Genomic DNA, 18,211 nt, shown 5'->3' on the forward strand with positions numbered 1-18,211 from the left:
AACATGACAGAAGCTACAATGGCTGTTGGCCAGTCATTTTCAGACAGGTTTTATGCTGAAGGTTTCTTGTTGGATCCTTTCAATTGTCATTTCCTTGGTTTTCTTTTCTCTTCTTCCCCACACCCTCTAGTTGATTCAGCTGTCTTCAACAAAAGTGGATAAAAAGGTCACTTGAGCATCTTCTAAATATAGGGCACTTTACATACTAAAAAAAAAAAATCATCCCTAACTTCAAATAGACCTTGCATCAGATAAACAAAAGTAGGACTCACAGATGTGACGATGAGTTGAGTTCAGAGTAGTTGCAAATAGGAGTGGAGCCAGAGAGAGGAAAGCATGGGTGAGTAGGAGAAAAGGCTAAAGGAGGAACAGGGAAATTGGTGTTTAAGGAACAAAATGGAAAAGAGAGAGAGGATGAGTTCACATTTAACTCAATTGAGGGACAGAGCTCACTTCAGTTGGAATGCTCCTGGGCTGTGAGGGCTAGTGCCCTGGGAGTCCAGATAGCAGTCATTTGATTATGTTTTGGTGGCATAGTGCAAAGAAGAAAAGGTTTTCTCTTCAGAGATGCTAATGACCAAGATGATTCAGGACATTCTCAGATAATACATTGGATTGACTCTGACTTTGTAATGTCATTTCCCTCAGTTCCTGTGACCTAAAGTACACAGAAGGAGTACAGTCTCTCAACTGGACTAAAATCATGAAGACCATTGTCGATGACCCTGAAGGTTTCTTCGAACAAGGTGGCTGGTCTTTCCTGGAGCCTGAGGGTGAGGTGCGTGAGTGTGGGGTTTCTTTTCTGGTATGTGCTGTTGCCCAATATCATCTGGGAGATTAGGAGAATGCCATCCAAGTATAAGGGACCAGACCAACTGGGAGAAGCTTTGAACACAACCTGGTGTCACTGTACTGTCTCTCCAAGTTAGCTTTATAGGGAATGATAAATTAATTGGACACTGGTAGCCACTGATAAGATTTCGTTGAAATTACAAAAACTATCCTTTCAATAAATTTCTTAGTATTGGGGAAAAATTCTTCAGGGCATGTTGCAAAAATTATTTCTTAAAAAGTGGCCCTCCCACCTCTGTACAGTGCACTATTAACCAAGAGTTGTTTGTATGTTTTGTTTTCCTGGGTAAGGAAGGAAGAAGTAAACCTTTAAGAAATAAGAATTTGATATTTAGGGTATCTAATAGTTATACCTTACTAGTAATTTTAAAAAGTCCTTTTATCTCTTGGTCACTTGACTGCTTTACTTTTTCATGTAAAGTAGAAATAAATAGAATCTGGAATGAAGTAGCACTTGTTCCGTACTCTCCCAAGTGGCTTGTGCTTACTGGACTGAATTAATTCATTAAGTTAATGACATGGATGTCCAGAAAACCCAGTAAATAGTATTATGCTCTCTCTAACTCTCCAGGGGAGTGATGCCGAGGAAGGGGACTCAGAGTCTGAAATTGAAGATGAGACTTTTAATCCTTCAGAGGATGACTATGAAGAGGAGGAAGAAGACAGTGATGAAGATTACTCATCAGAAGCTGAAGAATCAGGTTAGTCTTCATAGGAAAAGTTTTCATGGCTTCCTAATGTCATTTATGGAATGGAAGAACTCTCATTTCATTCCTGTCTAATGACTAATGCTTAGCCAATTTATTCCAGACTATTCCAAGGAATCATTGGGCAGTGAAGAAGAGAGTGGAAAGGATTGGGATGAATTGGAGGAGGAAGCCCGAAAAGGTAAATTTTGTTGTTTTTTTGTTTTATTTTTTAAGGCACAAATATCTAACAGATTGTGGTATTTTGACACACTGTTTCCCTAATAAGAGTAACAGAAAATCTATTTAAAAAACTGATGTGGAGCCACAGTTAGTTTCATTGGCCAGAAGAGAAAATGAGTCTAGATGTGTCCATACTCTCCCAGGTCTTGTAAGGCTCCAGAATTAGGCTATTCAGTTTCCAGGTTTAGGTCTTAACAATAATAGTTTGACTTTCTGGACCTCTTCTGGGTTAGGAATGTTATTATAGTGCTAGTTTGAGTACTCTGAAACTAAACACCAAATACAAGTTAAAGATGAAATATTATCTCCTGTATCCCAAGCATTGTGGTAGGTACTTTGCATAGATTACCTTATTTAATTCTAAAACAATTTTCCATTTTACAAATGAATAAACCAACACTCAGAAAGGTTAAGTACTTGTTCAAGATCACACAACTGAAGTGACTGAGGAAAGATTAAAACTTAGGTCTGATTGAAAAGTACAGTCTTTGCACTATGTCACCCTGTCCTGTAGATTAGGTACCCAAAGCTACTCTTTAGTTAACAGTGATGCCTCTTCCCTCTGCTTAGCGGACCGTGAAAGTCGTTATGAGGAAGAAGAAGAACAGAGTCGAAGTATGAGCCGGAAGAGGAAGGCATCTGTGCACAGTTCAGGCCGCGGCTCTAACCGCGGTTCCAGACACAGCTCTGCACCCCCCAAGAAAAAGAGGAAGTAACATCTGAACTTTGGTCTTGAGCTCCATCCTTCCTCAGCCAAGCCCTGAAAATTTTACATGACATAAAAACTGTATTTTTCCTTTTTTTTCTTTTGAAGTTTTGCCATTTGTGTTTATGGGTTTAGGGGGCCATTTATGTGGACCAATCTACTTGGGGAATTCCAGGCCCACCAGGACACATGCCAATGGCCCCATCCACATGGCAAGGGAGAAGGTGTTCTTGAAGGGCGGAGGTTTCCACTGTTAATAAGTACTGTTTCATTCCTCTCTCTCCCTGTCACCTTCTGCCAGGACATCAATGGCTTCTGACATCTTACCCTTTGATGTCTCAAAGCTGTATTTCCAAGACACTGGTACCAGATCACCCTTTAACTCCCTGTACCATGGTTTTTGACGAGCAGATTCAATCCTCCATCCTACCCTTCTGCCGTGACCTTCCTCACATCTCTGATTCCGTCTCTGTAGTACACAAGAGAATGTTCTTGGAATTTGCTAATGGTTGTGATAAACCATACAACTTGAGCTACTGAGGCAGATTGGGCCAGTACCATTGTCTGAGTTTTCCTGCTTTCTTGCCTCATGCAGATTCTGAGGTATTTCTACTGCCTTGGAAGATGGAAGAAGCAGTGACATTCCCTGGCTCGGTTTCATCCTCACAAGTTCACACATGATACAATGGTAGAAGCAAAATTACCACTGTTTCTTTTTTGATTTCTGAGGAAGAATGGTTGTGCCTCACGTACTTCTAGTGAAATCTAGAAGGAGGCTCAAAGGAGTCAACATTTAGATCTGGAAGGGGCAATGCCACGCCTAAAATACCTTGATGAGAAAAGAGAAGAGGAAGGGAGGCCATGTCCACAACACAGCCTCTCGCCACTGCTGCTCCTTATTTCTACTTGTCTTGAGTTGTCCTGTATTTATCACAGTTTCTGTTGAACAGCTTTTTAAGTATTTGGGGAGTTTTATCTTGCCATCCTCCCCCTCCTGGTTCTATGCACCCACCTGTCCCACTGCAGTTCTTTCTGTATTCTGTGACTCTAAGAGAAGAGGCCGGGAGGGCTCTCAGATTTTGTTCGTTTTTTTCTCCTTAGCAGTAGGTCTTGATATTTTCAATTTTGGAAGAACTAAAAGATAAATAAACTGTGGGTTTTTTTGTTGTTGTTTTGTTTTTGTAAATTCACCTTTTTGTGATAGTTCTCTTAACATTTCTAGGAAGCATATCAGCTTCACGCCTTGTAAAGTGCTAAGGCTTTTAGAGAAAAATGCCTTCAGCTAGTATAACAAAAATACACTTTGATCATTCTAAGGTTTCATCAGGTTGGGAGATAATAGACATCACAGTAAACCGAATTCATGGTGTAGCAGTTACTTTATAAGAGTTGTGACTCTAGTTCCCTCAGAGAGTTTAGAATGGAATAGCACTTGTTCTATCCCGAAAAGAAATCTTCAGTCATCTCCTTGTAAATAGCACGGAGGGCGGCAGCAGCTCCAAGGGACACCTTCAGCCTTCCTATTGCAGTAGCTTCATCTTCAGGGCTCACAACTGTTGAGAAAGGATAAAATGTGTCAGGCAGCAGCATTACTGTTAAGATTAACACACAAATACATGTTATTTGCCATATTAGGTGTGGAGGATACTAAATAATGCAATTACCTCATTTCTTGGGGGGACTTGGTTTAGTGGAAAAGAAAGGGAAAAAAACATGATTACAGTATTTAAAACTCAGTGTGCTCTGGGAACGCACAGAAGAGTCGGGTCACCTAACCCAGAATGGGGGAATTGGAAATGGCTTTCTGGAGACAATCCCTGAGCTAGGTCTTAAAAAAGTAAAAGATATTCTAAGTATGTGCCAAGACATGAGAACATGACAAGTTTGGAAAACTTCAAGGAGGGACAGAAAGGAAGCTGAGTAGATAAGCAGGGGCCAGATCATAAATGGCCTAGGCTGTCTTCTAAGGAATGTATCTGGGTTTAACTGAAGGTATTAAAATTGGTAGTTTTTAACTGGGTTCTGGGAAGATGATTCCCATCATGTGGAGAATATATGCAGAGAGGGTACAAGTTAAATAGGGCAGTTGTGAAACTTCTAGTAATTCAGGACAAATGAAGGAGTCTGACGTGCAACTGGGAGGAAAAAGGGGACAGACATTTAAGAGGTAACATGAATAGTTTTGTGATTGAACCTTGGGAGTGAGAAGATGAATAAAGGATGACTTTAATTTGGGTAGCAAAATGAGTGCATTAGAGGGAACAATGTACACAGTATAGTCAGAGTTTTGAGATGCTAAGGAGATGCAGAAGTAGTGACTCTTAGGCTGCTGTTTATATTGTATTTAAAAAACCTGGTCTAGAAACCTATGTTTGAGATCATTTCTAGATTATAATTAAAACCCTGAGAGTGAATGCAAACACCCTGGAAGAAAGTATACAGAGAAAAAGGCCAAGAATTGAGCCAGGAGAATCCAACCCTCAAACCCAGGAAGGAGGACCTGCAAAGGAAATAAGGATTCCGCAGAAGTCAGAACTCCCTAAAAAGGAGGACAGTTCAAAACAGAATGAGCAATGCTAAGAGATTTTTAAAATGTCAAATAGGATGAATAATAAAACCAATTGGATTTGACAACTAGGAAAATTGGTAAGAACAGAGTCAATAAAATACTTGGATGAAAACTTGAAATTGGTTGAAGCATATAGGAGGTGCCAAAATAATACTGTGGACTGACCATTCAGCAAATATTTCAAGGAGCTGAGTTTTGAAGTCATAGAAGGTAGCTGCAGGCCTAGAAGGCAATTTGTTTTAAAATCAGACTAACAGTCATCTTTGTACGTACCTCCAGGGTTTTGTACTTGGTAATTATTCAGTATATACTTACTGGATGGAAGAAATAGATTTAGAATGGGTTGAAACTGACCCCTAAAAGAGTGACACTTCAGATGTCTTAATAATAGATACTTAGAGCTTATTTTTAAAGTTTTAATTAAAAAAAATAAGACTAACATGTTTAAAGCCTGAGTGGGAGACCATAAAAGATTACCAAAAATTTATCTTTCAATGATAAAAATAAAAAATTAAGCATTCATTGGTTTTAGGGATTTTTTAGGTCACTAGAAAAAGCTTAAGGGGATGGTCCTTATGTACAGAGGGCATGGGCATGTTTGGGGAATGGAGACAAAAATAGAAATTGGGAGTGAGATGGAAAACGGCAAACAGCTGGCAGTTGCTGTGCCAAACACTGTCCTAAGTACTTGATTCTTCACTTAAGCACAACCTCAGTCTTCACAACAACCCTATGAGGTGGCAGCTGCTATTATGCTCATCTTACAGTTGAGGAAACCGGTACAAAAAGGTTGAATTGTCCAGTAGCACAATTGGAAAGGTACTAGAAAAATATAATAAAGAATCTTGTCTACCACTAAAGTTTGAACTTTGTAACCCTTGGTTTGAAGACTTCCTCGATATTTTTTATTATAATCTGTACAGATAATTTTATATCGTGACTCATTAAATATATACATAAAACAAGTTTCACAAAATATTTACTCTGTGCAATGTACTCTGATATTTTCTAGGTTTTTTTCCTTCACATTATCGTACTAATTTCACTATCCACTAATGTGCTATGACTATACTTAAGAAACCACTGGTCTAGTGGACAATCTTCAGTGCCTACCACAGCCTAGATTAGCTGAATGTGCATGTCCTGGGTGTACAGGAGTGGTGAGGACCCCACAGAGCAGACCAACATAAAGGTATTCAAGTGCAAATATTTTAAAAACATCCTAGTCTTATAGCAACAGTCTTAAAGGTGGGTTTAAGAAGACTGGTCTAAGTTATTATATAGAAACATGGCAGTAAATGGAAATAGGGTGGAAGAAACCAGTGTCAGGGAGACTAGTTAAGAAAACTTAAGAGTAATGGGGTTGGAGTCACGCTACTTCTGAAATAGAATGGCTAAGACTTGGTAACCAATATAGTGAGATGTGAGGGAGAAGAGCTGGTGTCTTTAAGAGACTGGGTGCCTGATGATGCATTAGAAGAGAAGGGGTATTAGCTGCCTTTATAAACCTCCTATGCTTAGGGGAAGTCAGAAATTCTGGTGTTTAAATGTGATTGAGATTAAAAGAACTTCTTCAAATGTTCCCTATCTCACACTGGAGATTCATAATAAATTCTAGTTGTCATGAGGTATATATGGGCTAAAATACACAACTAACTACCTTCATGCTGGATCTAGAAAGAAAGGTAACTGTAGCGATTTCATTCCGGCTTGTGTCTTACCAACCTCAAAGTGGTGTATATGTGCTGAAAGTAAAAGAGGAAAAGTATTCATGATTAGGATGACTTCCTTAGAAATAAGGAGAACTGAGAAGCATCAGAATTTATTACTCACTGTTGAGCTCTTGTAGAACATCCCTTCCTGACTCTAGGATCGGCCGCAGTTCCAGATATGCATACCCCACTTCTTGACATTCTTTCTTTTCCTCATCCATAGGATCACTTACCACTGTAAACTTCAAACTAAAGGGAAAAAAAATTCCACTTTATTCAGCACTGCTGATACCCTTAGGCTTTAAAAATATATAAAAGGATAAGAGTGGTCAAAGAATAAGAGTGGTCATAAATTACAAAATGTCTTCCCTCAATCACTTTTCCCTTGCCTCTGCCTCCATTTTACAAAACTACAATGGCAAAACAGTGAGGAATTGGTATAAAGTAACAACAGGCCTGGAGAAGAGGGAACTAAGACCTGAGATAATATGTAAGTTGTCTCCAAATGGTTGAGATAAAATTCGTTGTAAGACAATTCACAATTTTGAGGAAAGATTTGATACACAAAAAAGATTACAGGAGAGGGGGAAGAGATTTTGAATTTAAATAAAAGAAAAGTTGGGTACCAACTCTGAGCAGAGTAAAGAAAATAGCAGGAATATAGAATTGCAAAATGAATATAAACCGTGTACTCCTTAGAGTTGTATATCTTGAAAAATGATGCTGTAAAGCACACAGCACATACCTCACAAGCAGTGCCGTGAGCAGTCAACAGCATTTATTATTATCCTGACTTAGCCTAGCAAAGAATTATACTGAATTCCAGAAACTGGTATCTATTAAACTTTTTAAGATAGAGTTCCCATAACATAAATTAATATTTTAGCCATTTTTAAGTGTACAATTCAGTATAATCACAATGTATAACCATTACTGCTATCTAATTCTAGATCACATTCAATCCCCCCAAAAATCTATCCCCATTAAGCAGTCACTCTCCATTCTCCTTTCTCTCAGCTTCCAGTAACCACTGATCTGTTTTCTGCCTTCTAGATTTGCCTATTCTGGACATTTCATATTCCTAGTAATTTGTTAAAAGCAAATCCTGGGCATCTAGAATGGCGAATGCTTTCCAGAAGGTTTTCAATTTACTTTGCCCAGATCCATCAAAGCAATCACTATCTATGGCAGCTATGGACTTATGAAATGCATTTCTTCAACATTACAACTTGGAAAGTTGAAATTCCTCCTTGACCCATGGGCTGCAGAATGTACATTGTGGTAGCAGGCATGCAAACAGCATTCTTCTCATTGGGCAGCTCCACCAGAGCTCTTGGGTGACCGGATGTATTGTCAGTGAGCAGTCATATTTTTTTTTTTGAGAGGGCATCTCTCATATTTATTGATCAAATGGTTGTTAACAACAGTAAAATTCTGTATAGGGTACTCAAAGCACAATCATTAATCAACCCCAAGCCTAATTCTCAACAGTCTCCAATCTTCTGAAGCATAACGAACAAGTTCTTACATGGTGAACAAGTTCTTACATAGTGAATAAGATCTTATACATGGTGAACAGTGCAAGGGCAGTCATCACAGAACTTTCGGTTTTGATCACGCATCATGAACTATAAACAAGTCAGATATGATTATTCGTTTGATTCTTATACTTGATCGATATGTGAATCCCACATTTCTCCCTTATTATTATTTTTAAATAAAATGCTGAGTGCTAGGTAGATGCAAGATAACGGTAGAAAACATAATTTAGTGCTGTAAGAGGGCAAATGTAGATGATCAGGTCTGTGCCTATAGACTAAGTATTAATCCAAGCTAGACAAGGGCAACAAAACATCCACGGATGCAGAAGATTTCTTTCAAAACAGGGGAGGTGAGGTTCTAAGCCTCACCTCTGTTGATCCCCAATTTCTCACCTGATGGCCCCCCTGCGACTGTGACTCTCTTAGGTTGTTTCTCCCTTGAGGAATCTTACCCGTCTCTGGCTAACCAGTCATCTTCCGGGGCCATACAGGGAAATGTTAAGTTGGTAAGTGAGAGAGAAGCAATATTCTTTGAAAAGGTGAGCTTTTTACTTCTTTGCAGATTTATGCCCTGTGGCTTCTATGCCCAGCATTTGTCTTGAGGTATTTTTACCACTTGGAAGAATTATGATACTCTGTAATTTTCTATATGAGGCATGAATTCTATTAAAGGGTTGTAATTAGGAAGGAAGAAGAAAAGCTATAGAAGTAGCAGACGGAAGAAAACATAGGAAGATTGATTATTTCTTTGACATATCTTCTTGTAGAGTAACATAAGCATGTATAGGTTTTAACAAACTACTAATTAAATTGCATACACACATTAACATAATAGGAATACAGCTACATATCAAAATCAGACCTACAATTACCAGCCATCTCCAGTGAAACCAAGAAAACCAGTTAGGTACCCTAGGCATTTGTGAAAACTTTTCAATGATATGATGGATATTGTCTAACTGAATTTGAATATTTTGAGAAAAATCAGACAAATTAAAACAACACATTCCTGGGAACTGTTCACATCCCGTATGTTCTTTTAACAGTAGATAGTCTATAGTCGCACGATTTTGGAGCACTGCAACTTGAACTTCTCCTAATTCTTGGTTGAGTTCCGACAGTACAGATCCAGTCAAGTTTGTTGTTTTACTGTATGTGCAGGCCAGCTGAGATATCTCCTTCTTCATTCCAATGGCAAGTCCAGGAACCGGTGGGATGAATGCAGCTACAACTGCAACAGCGCCAGGATCTTTGTTGAAATTTTTTGATGATCATCTTCTGGAGTGACTCTTCCAGAGGACGTTGATGTTGGAAGTTCTTCTTCATATCATATCTTAATTCGTTTTCTGGGTAGCCAAATTAGGCTTTGATCCTCTGTATAAACACAAACAAACCCTTTGCCCACACTTTGATATGACCTTTATACCATTGTGAAGAACCTATTGGAGATCACCACACAGGAACTGCTTTTTTTTTATAAGAGAAAGGAATATTATCAGAAAAATGTACTTCCATAGCTGATCATCTGACACCCTTTAAAAGATCAAAATTAAGGATATGTAAAGCATGCATTAATCATTGATTTGCAGTTAGTTTTTTTGTATCAGGGAGTAATCCCCCTTTTCTTTCTCTTTTTTTTGTAATCATTAATCTACAATTACATGAAGAATATTATGTTTACTAGGCTCTCCCCTATACCAAGTCCCCCCCACAAACCCCATTACAGTCACTGTCTGTCAGCATAGCAAAATGTTGTAGAATCACTACTTCTCTGTGTTGCACAGCCCTCCCCTTTCTCCCATCCCCCACATTATGCATGGTAATCATAATACCCCTTTCTTCTTCCCCTCCTTATCCCTCCCTACCCACCCATCCTCCCCAGTCCCTTTCCCTTTGGTACCTGTTAGTCCATTCTTGTGTTCTGTGATTCTGCTGCTGTTTTGTTCCTTCAGTTTTTCCTTTGTTCTTATACTCCACAGATGAGTGAAATCATTTGGTATTTCTCTTTCTCCGCTTGGCTTATTTCACTGAGCATAATACCCTCCAGCTCCATCCATGTTGCTGCAAATGGTAGGATTTGCCGTCTTCTTATGGCTGAGTAGTATTCCATTGTGTATATGTACCACATCTTCTGTATCCATTCATCTACCAATGGACATTTAGGTTGTTTCCAATTCTTGGCTATTGTAAATAGTGCTGCGATAAACATAGGGGTGCATTGGTCTTTCTCAAACTTGATTGCTGCATTCTTAGGGTAAATTCCTAGGGGTGCAATTCCTGGGTCAAATGGTAAGTCTGTTTTGAGTATTTTGATGAACCTCCATACTGCTTTCCACAATGGTTGAACTAGTTTACATTCCCACCAGCAGTGTAGGAGGGTTCCCCTTTCTTCACAACCTCGCCAACATTTGTTGTTGTTTGTCTTTTGGATGACAGCCATCCTTACTGGTGTGAGGTGATACCTCATTGTAGTTTTAATTTGCATTTCTCTGATAATTAGTGATGTGGAGCATCTTTTCATGTGTCTGTTGGCCATCTGTATTTCTTTTTTGGAGAACTGTCTGTTCAGTTCCTCTGCCCATTTTTTCATTGGATTATTTGTTCTTTGTTTGTTGAGGTGGTTGAGCTCTTTATATATTTTGGATGTCAAGCCTTTATCGGGTCTGTCACTTACAAATATACTCGCCCATACTGTAGGGTACCTTTTTGTTCTATTGATGGTGTCTTTTGCTGTACAGAAGCTTTTCAGCTTAATATAGTCCCACTTGTTCATTTTTGCTTTTGTTTTCCTTGCCCAGGGAGATATGTTCAAGAAGAGGTCACTCATGTTTATGTCTAAGAGGTTTTTGCCTATGTTTTACTTACATTCAGGTCTTTGATCCATTTCAAATTTACTTTCCTGTATGGGGTTAGACAATGGTCCAGTTTCATACTCTTACATGTAGCTGTCCAGTTTTCCCAGCACCATCTGTTGAAGAGACTGTCATTTCCCCATTGTATGTCCATGGCTCCTTTATCAAATATTAATTGACCATATATGTTTGGGTTAATGTCTGGAGTCTCTGATCTGTTCCACTGGTCTGTGGCTCTGTTCTTGTGCCAGTACCAAATTGTCTTGATTACTATGGCTTTGTAGTAGAGCTTGAAGTTGGGGAGTGAGATCCCCCCCCACACTTTATTCTTCTTTCTCAGGATTGCTTTGGCTATTCGGGGTCTTTGGTGTTTACATATGAATTTTTGAACTATTTGTTCCAGTTCGTTGAAGAATGTTGCTGGTAATTTGATAGGGATTGCATCAAATCTGTATATTGCTTTGGGCAGGATGGCCATTTTGATGATATTAATTCTTCCTAGCCAAGAGCATGGGATGAGTTTCCATTTGTTAGTGTCCACTTTAATTTCTCTTAAGAGTGTCTCGTAGTTTTCAGGGTGTAGGTCTTTTACTTCTTTGGTTAGGTTTATTCCTAGGTATTTTATTCTTTTTGATGCAATTGTGATTGGAGTTGTTTTCCTGATTTCTCTTTCTATTGGTTCATTGTTAGTGTATAGGAAAGCCACAGATTTCGGTGTGTTAATTTTGTATCCTGCAAGTTTGCTGCATTCTGATATCAGTTCTAGTAGTCTTGGAGTGGAATCTTTAGGGTTTTTTATGCACAATATCATGTCATCTGCAAATAGTGACAGTTTAACTTCTTCTTTACCAATCTGGATTCCTTGTATTTCTTTGTTTTGTCTAATTGCCGTGGCTAGGACCTCCAGTACTATGTTAAATAACAGTGGGGAGAGTGGGCATCCCTGTCTTGTTCCTGATCTCAGAGGAAAAGCTTTCAGCCTCTCGCTGTTCAGTATGATGTTGGCTGTGGGTTTCTCATATATGGCCTTTATTATGTTGAGGTACTTGCCCTCTATACCCATTTTGCTGAGAGTTTTTATCATGAATGGATGTTGAATTTTGTGGAATGCTTTTTCCACATCTATTTAGATGATCATGTGGTTTTTGTCCTTCTTTTTGTTGATGTGGTGGATGATGTTGATGGATTTTCGAATGTTGTACCATCCTTGCATCCCTGGGATGAATCCCATTTGGTCGTGGTGTATGATCCTTTTGATATATTTTTGAATTCGGTTTGCTAATATTTTATTGAGTATTTTTGCATCTCGTTGATCTGTAATTTTCATTTTTGGTGGGGTCTTTGCCTGGTTTTGTTATTAGTGTGATGTTGGCTTCATAGAATGAGTTTGGGAGTATTCCCTCCTCTTCTATTTTTTGGAAAACTTTAAGGAGAATAGGTATTATGTCTTCTCTGTATGTCTGATAAAATTCCGAGGTAAATCCGTCCAGCCCAGGGGTTTTGTTCTTGGTTAGTTTTTTGATTACCGTTTCAATTTATTTGCTTGTAATTGGTTTGTTTAACTTTTGTGTTTCTTCCTCGGTCAGTCTTGGAAGGTTGTATTTTTCTAGGAAGTTGTCCATTTCTTCTAGGTTTTCCAGCTTATTAGCATGTATATGCTATTTTTCATAGTAGTCTTTAATAATTCTTTGTATTTCTGTGGAGTCTGTCGTGATTTTTCCGTTCTTATTTGTGATTCTGTTGATTTGTGTTGATTTTCTTTTTGTCTTAATAAGTTTGGCTAGAGGCTTATCTATTTTGTTTATTTTCTCAAAGAACCAGCTCTTGGTTTCATTGATTATTTTTGTATTGTTTTATTCTTCTCAATTTTGTTTATTTCTTCTCTGATCTTTATTATGTCCCTCCTTCTGCTGACTTTAGGCCTCATTTGTTCTTCTTTTTCCAGTTTCGATAATTGTGATGTTAGACTATTCATTTGGGATTGTTCTTCCTTCTTTAAGTGTGCCTGGATCGCTATATTCTTTCCTCTTAAGATTGCTTTTGCTGCGTCCCACAGAAGTTGGGGCTTTGTGTTGTTGTTGTCATTTCTTTCCATATATTCCTTGATCTCTATTTTAATTTGTTCGTTGATCCATTGATTATTTAGGAGCATGTTGTTAAGCCTCCATGTGTTTGTGAGCCTTTTTGTTTTCTTTGTAGAATTTATTTCTAGTTTTATACCTTTGTGGTCTGAAAAGTTGGTTGGTAGAATTTCAATATTTTGGATTTTGCTGAGGCTCTTTTTGTGGGCTAGTATGTGGTCTATTCTGGAGAATGTTCCATGTGCACTTGAGAAGAATGTATATCCTGTTGCTTTTGGATGTAGAGTTCTATAGATGTCTATTAGGTCCTTCTGCTCTACTGTGTTGTTCAGTGCCTCTGTGTCTTTACTTATTTTCTGTATGTGGATCTATCCTTTGGGGTGAGTGGCGTGTTGAAGTCTCCTAAAATGAATTCTATTTCCCCGTTTAGTTCTGTTAGTATTTGTTTCACATATGCTGGTGCTCCTGTGTTGGGTGCATATATATTTAGAATGGTTATATCCTCTTGTTGGACTGAGCCCTTTATCATTATGTAATGTCCTTCTTTATCTCTTGTTACTTTCTTTGTTTTGAAGTCTATTTTGTCTGACACTAGTACTGCAAGCCCTGCTTTCTTCTCTCTGTTGTTTGCCTGAAATATCTTTTTCCATCCCTTCACTTTTAGTCTGTGCATGTCTTTGGGTTTGAGGTTAGTTTCTTGTAAGCAGCATATAGATGGGTCTTGATTATTTATCCATTCTATTACTCTGTGTCTTTTGATTGGTGCATTCAGTCCATTTACATTTAGGGTGACTATTGAAAGATATGTAATTATTGCCATTGCAGGCTTTAGATTCCTGGTTACCAAAGGTCCAAGTTTAGCTTCTTTAGTATCTTACTGCCTAACTTAGCTCGCTTATTGAGCTGTTATATACACTGTCTGGAGATTCTTTTCTTCTCTCCCTTCTTATTCCTCCGCCTCCATTCTTTATATGTTGGTTGTTTTATTCTGTGCTCCTTCGTGTTTCCTGTAAGTGCTTTTAGTGGGTAGTTGATTTTATATTTTGCCTTTAGTTAGTATTTGGTTGGTCTGCTTTCTTTGCTGTGATTTTATTTTCTCTGGTGACATCTGTTTTGCCTTAGGAGTGCTCCCATCTTGAGCAGTCCCTCTAAAATACCCTGTAGAGGTGGTTTGTCTGAGGCAAATTCCCTCAACTTTTGCTTGTCTGGGAATTGTTTAATCCCTCCTTCATATTTAAATGATAATCATGCTGGATACAGTGTCCTTGCCTCAAGGCCCTTCTGTTTCATTGCATTAAATATATCATGACATTCTCTTCTGGCCTGTAAGGTTTCTGTTGAGAAGTCTGATGATAGCCTCATGGGTTCTCCTTTATAGGTGACCTTTTTCTCTCTAGCTGCCTTTAAATCTATTTTCTTGTCCTTGATCTTTGCCATTTTAATTATTATGTGTCTTGTTGCTGTCCTCCTTGGGTCCTTTCTGTTGGGAGTTCTGTGTATTTCATTCGTCTGTTTGATTATTTCCTCCCCCAGTTTAGGGAAGTTTTCTGCAATTATTTCTTCAAAGACACTTTCTATCCCTTTTTCTGTCTCTTCTTCTTCTGCTACCCCTGTAATACAGATATTGTTCCTTTTGGATTGGTCACACAGTTCTCTTAATATTGTTTCATTCCTGGAGATCCTTTTATCTCTCTCTGTGTCAGCTTCTATGCATTCCTGTTCTCTAGTTTCTATTCTATCAATGGCCTCTTGCATCTTATCCATTCTTCTTATAAATCCTTCCAGAGTTTGTTTCACTTCTGTAATCTCCTTCTGGACATCAGTAATCTCCCTCCTGACATCTGTAATCTCCCTCTGGACTTCATCCCTTATCTCTTGTATACTTCTCTGCATCTCCGTGAGCATGTTTATGATTTTTATTTTGAATTCTTTTTCAGGAAGACTGGTTAGGTCTGTCTCCTTCTCAGGTGTTTTCTGTTATCTTTGTGTGCCTGAAATTTTGCCTTTTCATGGCAATAGAGATAGATTGCAGAGCTGGCACGAATGATGGCTGGAAGGACTTCCCTTCTTGTTGGTTTGTGGCCTTCCTCTCGTGGGAGAACAGCGACCTCTAGTGGCTTGTGCTGGGCAGCTGCGCGCAGACGTGGCTTCTGATTCTTGCCCGGCCACTATGGAGTTTATCCCCACTGTTGCTGTGTGTGTGTGGCCTGCCTCGGGCTGCCCCTCCGATATGGTGGAGCCGTGTTGGAGGGGGAACAGCCGGGACGCTATTTATCTCCGTGAGGGGCCTCCGTGCTCCCTGCTGCCCAGGGGGTTAGAGTGCCCAGAGTTCCCCAGATTCCCTGTTGCTGGACTAAGTGTCCCAGGATGCTTCCATCTGGCCCTGGGGTCCCTGTCCCTTTAAGACTTCCAAAAAGCACTCGCTTTTCTTTGTCCCCAGGGTGACGGCTGCGGGGACCCGCTCACAGGTCTTACTGTCCTGTTTCCCTATTATCCAGGACCTCCCGCATGCACTGTGTCTGCGCTCTGGTGTGGATGGCTAGGGCTGGCTATTTAGCAGTCCTGGGCTCCCTCTCCCTCCCCACTCGACTCCTCTCCTCTGGCCTGGAGCTGGGGTGTGGGGCGCTTTGGTCCCGCTGGGCCGGGGCTTGTATCTTACCCCCTTCGTGAGGCGCTGGGTTCTCGCAGGTGTAGATGTGGTCTGGATGTTGTCCTGTGTCTTCTGGTCTCTCTTGTAGGAAGAGCTGTCTTTGTTGTATTTTCAAAAATATATGTGGTTTTGGGAGGAGATTTCCGCTGCTCTACTCATGCCACCATCTTGGCTCCACCTCTTGAGCAGTCATATTTTGAAAGGAATCTTTTTCTGAGTAGCAGGTATCAACCAAGGGCTTAAAAATTTTAGTAAACCATGTTGTATATAGACGTGCTTTATTATTCCCTTTACAGAGCACAGGCAGAGTAGTTTAAGCATAATTCTTATGGGCCCTAGGATTTTCAGAGTGGTCAGTGAGCACTGGCCTCAACTCAAAGTCACCAGTTGTATTAGACCTTCACAAGAGAGTCAGCCTATCTTTTGAAGGTTTGAAGCCAGGCACTGACTTCTCCTCTCTGGCTATGAAAGTCCTAGATGGCCTCTTCTTCCCATCCAAGGCTGTTTCATCTACATGGAAAAGCTGTTGTTTAGCACAGCCATGTTCATTGATGATCTGAGCCAGATCCTCTGGATACCTTGCTGCAGCTTCTCCATCAGCACCTGCGGCTTCTCCATCAGCACCTGCTGCTTCACTTGCACTTTGATGTTATGGAGACAGTGTCTTTCCTTAAACGTCATGAACCTACCTGTGCTAGCTTCCAACTTTTCTTCAGCAGCTTCTTCACCTCTCTCAGCCTTCAGAGAACTGAAGAGAGTTAGGGCCTTGCTCTGAGTTAGACTCCTGACTTCAGGGAATGTTGTGGCTGGTTTGATCTTCTACCCAGACCTCAAAAACTCTCTCCATATCAATAATAAGGCTCTTTTGCTTTCTTATTATTCATGTGTTCACTGGATTAGCACTTTTAATTTCCTTCAAGAACTTTTTTCTTTTGCATTCACAATTTGACTGTTTGGTGCAAGAGGCCTAACTTTTGGCCTAGCTCAGCTTTTGACATGCTTCTCTTACTTAACTTAGTCATTTCTAGCTTTTGATTTAAAGTGAAAGATGTACAACTCTTCCTGTCACTTGAACAGTTAGAGGCCACTGTAAGGTTATTAATTGGCCTAAATTCAGTATTATGTCTCAGGAAATGAGAGGGAGAGGAAGGGGAACAGCTAGTAGTGAGAACACAGACATTTATTAAGTTTTCTGTCTTACACAAGCAAGGTTCTGGCACCCAAAACCATTACAATAGTAACATCAAAGATCACTAATCATGGATCACCACAACAAATATAACGATAATGAAAAAGTATGAAATTTGTGAGAATTGCCAAAATGTGATACAGAGACACAAAGTGAGCAAATGCTGTTGGGAAAATGGTACCAATAGACTTGCTTGATGCAGGCTTGCCCCTAACCTTCAATTGTAAAAAATGCTGTGTCTGCAAGGGCCAATAAACTGAAGTGCAGTAAAACTAGGCATCCCTGTAAAATCTCAAAGTTCATAGAGCTAGTAAGTGGAAGAGTCAGGATTCAAAACCAGCTCCGTCTGATTACAAAACCAGTGTCCTGTCCACCATAACATACTGGCAAAAATAAAGTCAAAAGGGAAAATCAGTTGAGATCTAAAACTGAGTAGGTTACAAAAAGAAAAAAGTTCCAACAGTAAGGGAATAAAGGAAAAGAGAGTTCTAGGAATGCTGAGGGAAAAAAAAGAACAGAACAAGCTAAATTTAACATTAATGCAGAAGGGAAACAAGCAAATGATGTTCCATTTCCCAGTTACTAGTAAACTTATATGTCCTTTAATCCACCGTGATACTGAAGTCAGATTAACTGTTTATTTCAGCTGGCTCCTTTTTAAGTCCTTTCTTTTTGTCTTTTCTTTCTTTTTTTTCATGTCAGATGGGTAATGTGCCAACTTGTAACAAGGTGTGAGGGAGGCACATGTCACACAAAAGCATGAACACCCAGTCATCATGCTTATGAATGACAAAAGGACCTTTGGTTCTTCCTGTGACCAACTGGAGACAAAGTAAATGCAAGTAAAATTGGGCGTTTAGGAAAGTGATGGGTTAGAACACCAGCCCTGTATTATTTCTTAGCGACACACACAGAAAGGAGGTAAGGTTGCCAGATTTGGCCAAAAACAAAACAAACTGAAACCCCAAATCAGATACTAACTTAAATTTGAATTTCAAATTTCAGCTGAACAATGAATAATTTTTTAGTGTAAGTATATATGTCTCATGTATTTCATCTGGAACCTCTAAAAGGAGGCTTCCTCAAACTACAAGAATAATAAGCACAACCGGCTGTCCCAAAACTGATAG

The 18,211-nt window shown here is 39.4% G+C and overlaps 2 protein-coding genes and 1 non-coding gene across 3 annotated transcripts in view; 1 reads left to right on the top strand and 2 right to left on the bottom strand.

The window, feature by feature from the left end:
* The window catches only part of SUPT16H (SPT16 homolog, facilitates chromatin remodeling subunit), a 56,150-nt gene extending 52,501 nt beyond the window's left edge, over positions 1–3,649 (top strand). The window contains exons 23-26 of the mRNA XM_036887462.2: positions 649–778; positions 1,424–1,553; positions 1,663–1,740; positions 2,352–3,649. Of these exons, the coding sequence (XP_036743357.1) occupies positions 649–778; positions 1,424–1,553; positions 1,663–1,740; positions 2,352–2,497 (484 nt within the window). The 3' untranslated portion in view covers positions 2,498–3,649. The remainder of the gene's footprint in view (positions 1–648; positions 779–1,423; positions 1,554–1,662; positions 1,741–2,351) is intronic.
* Positions 3,650–3,847: 198 nt separating this feature from the next.
* The window catches only part of RPGRIP1 (RPGR interacting protein 1), an 82,299-nt gene continuing 67,935 nt past the window's right edge, over positions 3,848–18,211 (bottom strand). Inside the window, 2 exon segments of the mRNA XM_057488612.1 lie at positions 3,848–4,040; positions 6,890–7,017. Of these exon segments, the coding sequence (XP_057344595.1) occupies positions 3,925–4,040; positions 6,890–7,017 (244 nt within the window). The 3' untranslated portion in view covers positions 3,848–3,924.
* On the bottom strand, positions 17,778–17,880 carry LOC118913464 (small nucleolar RNA U13). Its single transcript, XR_005025218.1, has one exon. It is a non-coding gene; the product is annotated as a small nucleolar RNA U13 (small nucleolar RNA).

Source organism: Manis pentadactyla, chromosome 11 (assembly GCF_030020395.1).
Source record: "Manis pentadactyla isolate mManPen7 chromosome 11, mManPen7.hap1, whole genome shotgun sequence".
NCBI classification, from domain to species: Eukaryota; Metazoa; Chordata; class Mammalia; order Pholidota; family Manidae; genus Manis; species Manis pentadactyla.